Source organism: Callospermophilus lateralis, chromosome 8 (genome assembly GCF_048772815.1).
Source record: "Callospermophilus lateralis isolate mCalLat2 chromosome 8, mCalLat2.hap1, whole genome shotgun sequence".
Taxonomy (NCBI): domain Eukaryota; kingdom Metazoa; phylum Chordata; class Mammalia; order Rodentia; family Sciuridae; genus Callospermophilus; species Callospermophilus lateralis.
In genome coordinates, this window is record NC_135312.1 from 52,679,645 (window position 1) to 52,690,496 (window position 10,852).

A 10,852-nucleotide genomic window follows, 5' to 3' on the forward strand; every position below is an offset into this window, starting at 1 on the left:
ATTTTATCCTCCCAATGTTACTGAAATGAAAGTCTGGCTACCCAATGCTTGAATGTCAATATTCAGGAGATGAGAGTTGGAAGGAAGAATTCAGGATTTTTGTTTATTTTGGCTGTACTGGGAATTGAACCCAGGGGTGCTCTACCACTGAGCTACATCCCCAGTTCTTTTTATTTGTTATTTTGAGGCAGGGTCTTGCAAAATTGACCAGGCTGGCCTCACACCTGTGATCCACCTGTCTCAGCCTCCCAAGTAGCTAGGATCACAGGCAGGCGCACCATACTGAACCAAGAGGCAGCATCTTGAGATAAAGGGCTAGTATCTTTAGAAGATTCAGGGAATAACTCAAAACTCCATCTCTGGGTGGGAATATGCCTGAGGCATAAAGGGCTTTTATAGAAAGGGAAGGATGAGCAGGTCAGGAAGGAGTGGAGTCCTGGTCATGTAGGCCTTGTCTTCTTTTTACTTATCATAATGGACCTTGACTTCCTGGTACTAGCTCCTATAGCTAATTTGAATTTTTCTTTTGCAAAACTGAGATTCAACATAGGGGTGCTCCACTACTGAGATGCATTCCCAGTATCCCCCCACATTTTCTTTTTTTCTTCTTTTTCTTCTTCTTCTTCTTCTTCTTTTTTTTTTTTAGACAGGGTCTTGATAAATTGCCCAAGCTGGCCTCAAAATTGTGATCCTTCCGTCTCAGCCTCCTCAGTGCTGGAATTGCTGTCATGTGCTACCTAGCCCAGCCAGGTGGGTCTTCTCTTTAGAACTTAAAATGCCCAGACAAGAGGGGGTAGACTTAGACTATGCAAAAAGGATTAGGAAGAAGAGCTCTGACAAGGACAGTTTCCCAGAGGGGCTTCCCAGTTCCACCATCAGGGGTTCAGTTTAATTGGAGTTCCTGGCTTAGTGTTTACTTAACTTTTGAAAGCTTAAATTTAAATTTACTTTTTTTTTTAAAAAAAAAATTGTGTATAGAAACTGATTTTTTCCAATGTTTCTTTTTAGTCTAGATCCTGAAATCAAATGATTCTCTACTTTTTGGATTGCAGCCTCAGCCTTTCTGGATAGCCTCCTCATTTGCAAACCCATGAGGACAATGAAACCTATTTCTTATAGTTGTAAGAAATGAGCGAAATAATGCATGTAAATTATTCAGAGTAACATTTGTGCTCAATAGATATTTGCTGTATATAATTCTGTGGTGGAAACAATTTTACTTTTAAAATGATAAAATAAATCAGATCTTATCACCTTGACCTACCATCTCTCCCTCTTCCTACAATGGCACACTGAAATATCTGAAATTTCCCGAATAATGTAAGTCAGTCATGTTCAGTCTGCAAGCACATAACAAATAATGTGATATCAATAAAGTTACAAGCACCAAAGGTCACAAATGATTTACCTTAAGAAACATGCACATGAGTATACTCATAAAAATGATCATTTTCCTTTCATTCTGAAATACTTTCATAAATAGGAACAATGCTATCATAACAATGCTTTCATAAATGCTATCTCTGGAAACTATGAATGTCTGACAGCCAGTGCCATCTCTAATGCAGTACCTCTGTCATCCAGCTCATGGGTCACTGCCAGAGAGTATTTGAAAGATTCTAACCAAGCAATATTAATGTAAATAAAAAATAAAGGAAGGAAGGAAGGAAGGAAGGAAGGAAGGAAGGAAGGAAGGAAGGAAGGAAGGAAGGAAGGAAGGAGAGAAGCAAGGAAAAGATTAGGAAGAAGGAAAAATAGGGAAAAGAAAGTAGCTCAAATAGAAATGCATTACTTTTCAGGGAAAGGACTACAATATACTTTTTTTTTCCCTTTAAAATTTACTTCTAGAAATCAAGGACCACAGAGACATAAGCACTCAATATATTTATTTTCCAGGATTTTATTTTACATTGACCACTTCTGCTAAATTATTTCCTAGTTTCACTCAAATATCTTAAGAGCATCATCCTTCTTTCTAAAGATTGTCTATAGTTATAACAGATGGCATTACATCTTAAAGACTATTCATCCAGCTTTCATATGTAATACTATATTATGGCATTGTATGCATAATATATGAATCTAATAAGTAAAGAATATTCTTTACAAATCCTGCATTTTTAAAGTGCCAAAGGGTTAAACTGCAGATAGCAATATACTGTGTTTATAGATTATATTTTCACTGTCATCCAATTATTATATTCTTCTCTCCTTAAATGTGAACGTGAACACAACTTTGGTGACTTTTTACTGATATTATGAAAAAAAAAGAAATTTACCTGGTTCAATTTTAAACAAATGTTTGAAATCTGTAGAGGCCTGTCTTACTCTCAGAAGCTGCTTATGAAGCTCTTTAAGAGCAGGAAAGAATAGTCTCAAACAACACACCTAAGGCAACAGAATCACATGGAGACCTACACCTTAAGGAATAGTGAGTTACCTAGTGATAACATGGCCCAATTAAACTCTGTTCATCAAATTAAGAACAGGCAAAACATGGAATGAATAGTTGACTCCAGATACTAAATACATTACAAGGAAAAAAAATCCAAGAAAGTTTACACCAAAAATGCTCTGAATAATTGATGATGTCAATTTGAAATTTAAATTGAGAGAGAGAGAGAGAGAGAGAGAGAGAAGCTTTGGGACTTAGGAAGGTGCAGACACTCAGATACTTTGGTATGAGAAAGACCTTAATGTGAATACTGTCTTTTCAAACTAGTAGCTAAACAATCTTATTTTTCTCTTCTTGATATTTTGAAGCCTCAAAATTCTCATGTGTGTGATATTTTTTATTATAATGATGCAACAAATTCAATGAAAGAATTTGGAGAGCTAATATATATAAAGCCCTTATCACAGTGTCTAGTATATAGGAAGAGCTCAATAAATGCTAATTACTATTACTGTTAGAATTTCCATGAGTTTGGGCCAAATATTCATAACTTGAAACAAAATGCAACTTTGTGATATCCAATTCCTAGCAATTAACAGAGATTAAAGATCCACTTTGAGACTCTCATTGCATTCTTTTGCAAAGAGATAATCTTAGGGAAATTTGGTCTGTTTATTTACTCAGGTGTAAAAATTTGAGACCTGAGTGGATATAGGTTCATTATTGGTTTAAATTCTTTAATGAATTAGAAAAGTAGAAAATAAATTCAAACTACAATTTAGAAGGAAAATTTCACAATCAGTTCTATGTATCCTACTACATCTACGATGGCTTGCATGAAAATAAGCTACTCTATCATGTGAGTACTTTTACTTCTTACCTGGTCTGTCGAATGTGAGCGTTCATGTCTGTGGCATGAATGAGAATACGGTGTTTTAGTAAAAACAAACTTAAATAGTCATTCTAATTCGGAAGAGTATAATTCAACTAGAAACATGATACTTAATATCAAGATTAGAGCTGTACAAATCTATATTGCATTCCCATGAACAAATTAAGGAAGATTAGTATCATGTCTTAAGATGGGAGAATAGTGTGATATTATTACCAACATTGCCTTACAGACAAAACACAATGGAACATGTAATTCTTAAATTCCAGCCTAAGGAAAGTAAACCAAGGATAACACAAATATGAATGAGTAGCATGGTATCCACATGAATTATAAATTAAAACTTCAGGATGAATAGGTGATTAAAAACAGACGTGATAGGATAAAAAATAAACATTCAATATGACTCAAGAATATTCCACATACTGCTTTCTCTTCCATTAACTGAGATGCTACACATATTCAGGTATCTCTGTTAATTTACTACATGCACAAGGACATGAAGGAGATTTTTTTTAGGAACTTGAAAGCCTCATTGCTTCATAAAATTTCCATTTGTTCTTCACTTATCTTTATTTTTAATGACATTCAGTTTTAATGCTATGATGCAGACCATTTGTTTGTGTCTTCATAGGACACTGCAGGCTTCTATGTAATCATTGTACCTGTGCTTTGTTTTGTCTGAAGGGAAAGAGTTGGGTTTCCTTCATAACCAGGAGATAAACATCTGTTTTGTAAGTTGGGGGCAACTGGTTAACATATCCAGAGAAGGTGATGAGTTTTGCTGATACAAATTGATTTTTAACTACAATGGGCTCACTAGCTTTTGATCCATTCATTCACCTTTAGCATCTAACACTTGTATCCACATGCTGTCATCCCATGCATGTTTGTTTTGGTTCATATAGATCAATTTTACAATTATTTTATAATACAGAGATTTGTAGAAAAGAAGCCAATGCATGTCAATAGCTATCACCACACAGGAACTTCAAATTTTCTCTTCCTAACATTACGTAAAATACTGTATACAACTTAACAAAAGTGAGAAACATTTTGATTAGGTCTGTGCTTACCAGGTTTATCATGAAATCAAAATAAAACAGTAAATATATAACATTAAGATTTGTTAGAGTCTGTAAACAAGTCAGGATGGCGCCTGGTATTTTGCCAGGGGGAGTGGTTTGTGAGGTGGCGCCAGAGAGCCATTAAGTGTGGAGATTTCTTATTGGTTGACTGCTGTATCTAGTTTATGTTAATTAAGATAAGCTGTGTGGAATGTATAAATACCTCTGTTGTCCTACAATAAACAGCTCCCATTCCTGCTGTATCAACCTACACAGTTGCTCGTCACCCCCCGGTTATTTTGCCCAGCCAGCCGGGCTGTGGCAAAGATTGTCCAAAGTATGACCTATAATTATGGAGTGTGAAATACCTATTATTGGCTGAGAAGATAATCAGGTTTATAATAAACATGATTAAGCCCACTTCTTGGCTTCAAATCATTTGAGAGTGAACAACTTCAGAAATGTGCTATGTATGAAAATAGAAAACTAGGAAGCAAACTGCACATTAACAGGAAAGTGGAAAACATGGCAACAAAGCTACCATTAGAGAGATAAAGTGCATATGTACCATTATTATACAGATAATACTTAAATCTCTAACCCATTACATTTCTTCAGATTTCACCCCACCTAACAATTGCTTATTGGATTTCACCAAATATTCCCATAAGTATCACATGCACAACATTTATTTACATTTTTTATTTTAGTTGTTGTTAATTTAGGGATGGAACCTAGGTCTCACACACATTAGGTAAACATTCCACCACTGGTCTCCATTCCAGTGACAGAATCTCAGGGTCTCACTGAGACAGTCTCAGGGACCTGTTAAGTTGCCCAGGCTGGCCTTGAACTTGCAATTCTCCTACCTCAGCCTCCCCAGTTACTGAGATCATAAACAGGCACCACTGTGTCCAGCAACATGTACAAAATTAAATGTGTTATTTCTTTTCTTGAATTTTCTCTCTCTTATATTCACATCCTGAGTTATTTGCACCATTTATCACTTACTGAAGTCAAAAATATTGAATCAATTTTAATTTCTTCTTCATCCCTCTTAATAATTCTCATTAATTAGCCATTGGTTTTAATTAATTAGACCTAAAAAAAAAAAGCTTACACTAATTGAATGGTTAGTATCTCTCAGATTTTATTCTAAAATTCCATCATGGATTAATTAATTTAGTCCTTTTAGAATTCTCTTAGAAATAAAATAAACCAAGCTGGGCATGATGGCATATGCCGGTAATCCCTGCGGCTAGGAAGGCGTAATACACAGCCGAATTCTAAAAGACCTTTAAAGAAGAGCTAATACCAATACTCTTTAATTTATTTTAGGAAACAGAAAAAGAGGGATCACTTCAAAACTCATTTTATGAGGCCAATATCACCCTGTTTCCAAAACCAGGCAAAGACACATCAAAGAAAGAAAACTTCAGACCAACATCTCTAATGAACATAGATGCAAAAATTCTCAATAAAATTCTGGCAAATTTAATACAAAAACATATCAAAAAGATCATGCACCATGATCAAGTAGGGTTCACCCCACAGATGCAAGTTTGGTGCAACATACAGAAATCAATAAATGTAATTCATCACATCAATTGACTTAAATATAAGAATGATATGAACATCTCAATAGATGCAGAAAAAGTGTTCGACAAATACAGTACTCCTTCATGTTCAAAACACTAGAAAAACTAGGGATAACAGGAACATATCTCAACATTGTAAAAGCTATCTATGCTAAGCCCAAGGCCAACATCATTCTAAATAGAGAAAATTAAAAGTATTCCCTTTAAAATCTGGAACAAGACAGGGTGCCCTCTTTTACCACTTCTATTTAACATAGTTCTGAAAAACTGCCCAGAATAATTAAACATACAAAATAAATTAAGGGGATACACTAGGAAAAGAAGAACTAAAATTAACACTATTTTTCAATGATATGAGATTCTCTACCTAGAAGACCCAAAACATTTCAAAGAAAACTTCTAGAACTAGTAAATGAATTTGGCAAAGTAGCAGGATATAAGATCAACACCCATAAATCAAAGGCATTTCTGTGTATCTGTGAATAAATAAAACAAAACAAACAAGCAAAAAAAAAAATAACTTGGGAATCAACCTAACGAAAGAGGTAAAAGTCCTCTACAATGAAAACTACAGAACACTAAAGAAAGAAATTAAAGAAGACCTTAGAAGATCAAAAGATCTCCCTTGTTCTCAGATAGGCAGAATTAATATTATCAAAATGACCATACTACCAAAAGCATTATACAGATTTAATGCAATTCCAATCAAAATCCTGCTAACATTTCTCATAGAAATAGAAAAAGCAGTCATGAAATTCATCTGGAAAAATAAGAGACCCTGAATAGCTAAAGCAATTCTTAGCAGGAAGAGTGAAGCAGGTGGCATCACCAGACCATACCTTAAACTATACTACAGAGCAATAGTAACAAAAACATCATGGTATTGGCAACAATGGTATAGAATAGAGGACAAAGAGACTAACCCATGTAATTACAGTTATCTTATATTAGACAAAGGTGCCCAAAAAACCCATACATTGGAGAAAATATAGCCTTTTCAACAAATGGTGCTAGGAAAACTGGAAATCCATATGCAACAAAATGAAATTAAACCCTTATCTCTCACCATGCACAAAACTCAAATCAAAGTCAATCAAGGACCTAGGAATTAAACCAGAGACCCTGAGTCTAATAAAAGAAAAAGTAGGCCTAAATCTCCATCATATTGGATTGGGCCCCTACTTCCTTAATAAGACTCCTATAGCACACAAATTAAAATCGAGAATTAATAAATGGGATGGGTTCAAACTAAAAAGCTTCTCCTCAGCAAAAGAAATAATCAGTGAGGTGAATAGAGAGCCTACAGAATGGGAGCAAATTTTTACCAATTGCACATCTGATAGAGCACTAATCTCTAAGGTAAATACAGAACTCAAAATGCTAAACACCAAAAACCCAAATAACCCAATCCATAAATGGGACAAAGAACTGAATAGAAACTTCTCAGAAGAGGATATATAATCAATCAACAAATATATGAAAAAATGTTGAGCATCTCTAGCAATTAGAGAAACACAAATCAAAACTACTCTAAGATTTCATCTCATTCCAGTCAGAATAGCAGCTATTAAGAATACAAACAACAATAAGTGTTGGTGAGGGTGTGGGGGAAAAGGTACACTCATACATTGCTGGTGGGACTGCAAAATGGTGCAGCATTGGAAAGCAGTATGGAGATTCCCTGGAAAACTAGGAATGAAACCCACCATTTGACCCAGCTATCCCACTCCTTGGTCTATACCCAAAGGGCATTAAAAACAGCATACTACAGGCACACAGGCACACTTTGTCTTTCTTTGTCTCACACATGAGCTTTTGGGAGATACCTCATATCAAGGACCATTTGTAGTAGGAAACCAAATAATAACAAGGGATAGTTATTTACTTAGTTTTTGTGGTGCTGGGAGTTGAACCCTGGACCTCATGCATCCCAGATAAATGCTCTTCCACTGTAAGTCACTTTCTTAACACATGCCCTCACTGTCTCTTTCCTGGGTGATGTTATAACTTAGCCTCAAGTTCTCTATTCTGTTTCCATATCTGTACAGGTATTTTATATAAAATAAAAATCTAGTCACAATCAAAATATCATTTTAAACAGTTCCCAATTGCTTATTAGACACAAACAGAAGTACTAAGCATAATATTGAAGATACTTCAAAAATACTTATTGAATTGTTTCGGTCAATTCTTTTTTTTTTTTTTTTTTTTTTTTTTACTCAGGGGCATTTTACCACTTAGCTACCTCCCCAGGCCTTTTTTGTTTTTCATTTGGAGACAGAGTCTCATGAAGTTGCCCACTTTGGCTTTAAATTTGTGATCTGCCTGCCTCAGCTTCTTGAGGAACTGAGATTACAGGTATGTGCCATTGCACCCAACTAGTTCATTCTTTCTTGTGTTGATGTTGATTAGCATGTTTTTTTTTTTTTTTACATGTCTATCCACCTCACATTTTGACCTCAGAAATAGTAAATTATCAGTAATGCCCAATGCCATTTGAAGTCTCCAACACTGGGCACAGTTTCCTTCTCCACACTTACTTTGCAGGAAAACTAATATTTATGGTCTAAAATTTTCTTTATGTATTGCATTATTAAGTTTTTCAGAATTTTATTCTCTTCCTGTCATATATTCTCTCCCTTCTTTTTTTTCTGTGTCATGTATATATTATCTACGTAATTTATATTGCAAATATTTTTTGTGTGTGTGTTGTACATGGTATGGAGGATTGAACCCAGAGGTGCTCTACATTGAGCTACACTCCCAGCCCTTATTATTTTTTATTCTGAGACAGGGTCTTGCTAAGTTGCTGAGGCACGCCTTGAATTTGTGATCCACCACCTGGGCCTTTGTGTAGCTAAGATTATAGGCATGTGCCACAATGCCTGTGCAATGTCTTTTATCTTCTTTCCTGATATCAAGTGATAGTAATAGTACATCAATATATAGAACTGTGAAACAATAGTATAGGGACATAAAGAAGAGTTGACTCAAGTCTCTGCTTGTTCACATTCAAATCTTAAAGCAAAAAAAAATTACATACCTAAAGCATTACTATAGTAGGAATCCCATGATTTCCAAAGAGTTTCAAACATGTAGTCCTGTAGATGGTAGGAAATAAAATTCCTTACTCTGTCAGCAAAAGACATTCTGTCGGAGAGTTCTGATAAAATAGCAGGAACATAGGAAGGAGGGTATGGAACTTTACCACAGTGCTTTTCCACTGTTGAGGCTGGAGAAAACCTCAAAGAATAAATAAATGGAATTCCCAGTTTTAAAGCTACTATATCACCACAAGGAAATACTGGATCTGACACCAGAACTTCAAAATTGCCTCTCTTCAGCTTTTCCATCAGCTTTTCATTTTTAAGAACACCATCACAAATATTTCTGGACACCTTATGGAAGTCTTTTATGACTTTGGTCATTTCCTGATAGAATCTCCAAATGGTTGAAGGAGATGGTCTATGTTCCAGCCACGTCAAAACAAAATTCTTGATCAATCCTTCTACAGTTTCTTTGCTGAAGGGTACTTTATAGCTTTCAAATTTCAGAGATGGGCTTACTGATGGGGTGATGAAAAGTGCACCAGAGGCAACTAGAACAGTCACATTATGCTGTTTTGTAATTAGCTCGTCTATGATTATCTTAATATTTAGCCAGTGACTACCTTCCATTGGCCAGATCAGAATGTTCCCGCCAAGCGTGGTTCCTAGGAGACTTATTTGAAGAGACAACAGCAGAATTTTGTTGAACATGATGTGGATGATGCGGAAGACTTGAGGCAAATGAATTTATCTGATTTTCAAACAAAAGGGAAAGACAGTGATATTTCTCAATATTAATCCAACATTGATACCTATAAGAACAATCTCTCTGCTGAATGATATTAGAAGTATTAGCTCCAAATTTTATGGGTATTACACGTTTGGGAGCAATGTGTCTTACCTTTCAAATGTTTGCTCTGGTTCGAGTTATAATTCCTGTTCTCTGATCCTTCTCTTGAACCTGATCCTTTGGCCCTTTTTTTGTACCTTATAATTGTTCATTTCTTCCCATTAAATGGAAGCCCATGTATATCTCAACTGTATACTTGGGATTACTTACTGTCACCTCAGATAGGACCAGAATTCACTCAGACTTGAATGGATGCTAATGTTGTATGGGTTTTTAAAAAATATTTAATAGATCATATAATTTCATTAGCAATAACTGAACATTATTATAATAGTATTAACAGGTACGATTATTATGAAGAATATTATAAAAATGTGAAGTACATATAGTAAGTGTAATATTTGCTACTATTCTAATAGTTTGAGAAATTATTTTGTTAATCACTGAGAAACATAATTAAATGAATAAAATATGTGCAAGTAATATATTCAGGAAACAATGGAATATGGTGCTAGTGAATGCAGTCTACTCGAAGAGAATTAGTGATGGAAGCACACTTTACCAAAAGTGTTCTTCAAAAGCTAACTAGTCTACTGAGTGCAGTTATGCATGTCTATAATCTCAGCTATCCAGGAGGCTGAGGCCAGCCTCAGCAATTTAGCAAGGCCCTCTCTCAAAGTAAAAAATAAAAACAGGGGTGAGGATATGACTCAATGGTAGAGAACTCCCCAGTTCAATCCCAGGTACCAGAAAAAAGTAAAGGTGGTCTGGGTGAATAACAACTATCTTGCATCTATACACATGTGCATGTATATGCCTGTGTTTGTGGATAAACAGAGAGAGCAAGCCATAACCTTTAGCAAAGTATTGTTTAAAGTTTAGCAAAGTGATCATACAATTCCTTTGAATGGATTTCAACTTAAAGTTCTCTGCAAAAGATTGTATGGTGTTCCTGCTGATGTCTGCTTGCTCCACAGTCACATGATAGAAGACTTTGAAATAA

The 10,852-nt window shown here is 35.2% G+C and overlaps 1 protein-coding gene across 2 annotated transcripts in view; it reads right to left on the bottom strand.

Moving 5' to 3' along the window:
- LOC143405586 (UDP-glucuronosyltransferase 2A1) overlaps positions 1–9,710 on the bottom strand; it is a 41,776-nt gene extending 32,066 nt beyond the window's left edge. For both annotated transcript variants that reach the window (XM_076863926.1, XM_076863924.1), the window contains exon 1: positions 8,996–9,710. In XM_076863926.1, the coding sequence (XP_076720041.1) occupies positions 8,996–9,710 (715 nt within the window). The remainder of the gene's footprint in view (positions 1–8,995) is intronic.
- Positions 9,711–10,852: the final 1,142 nt, after the last annotated feature.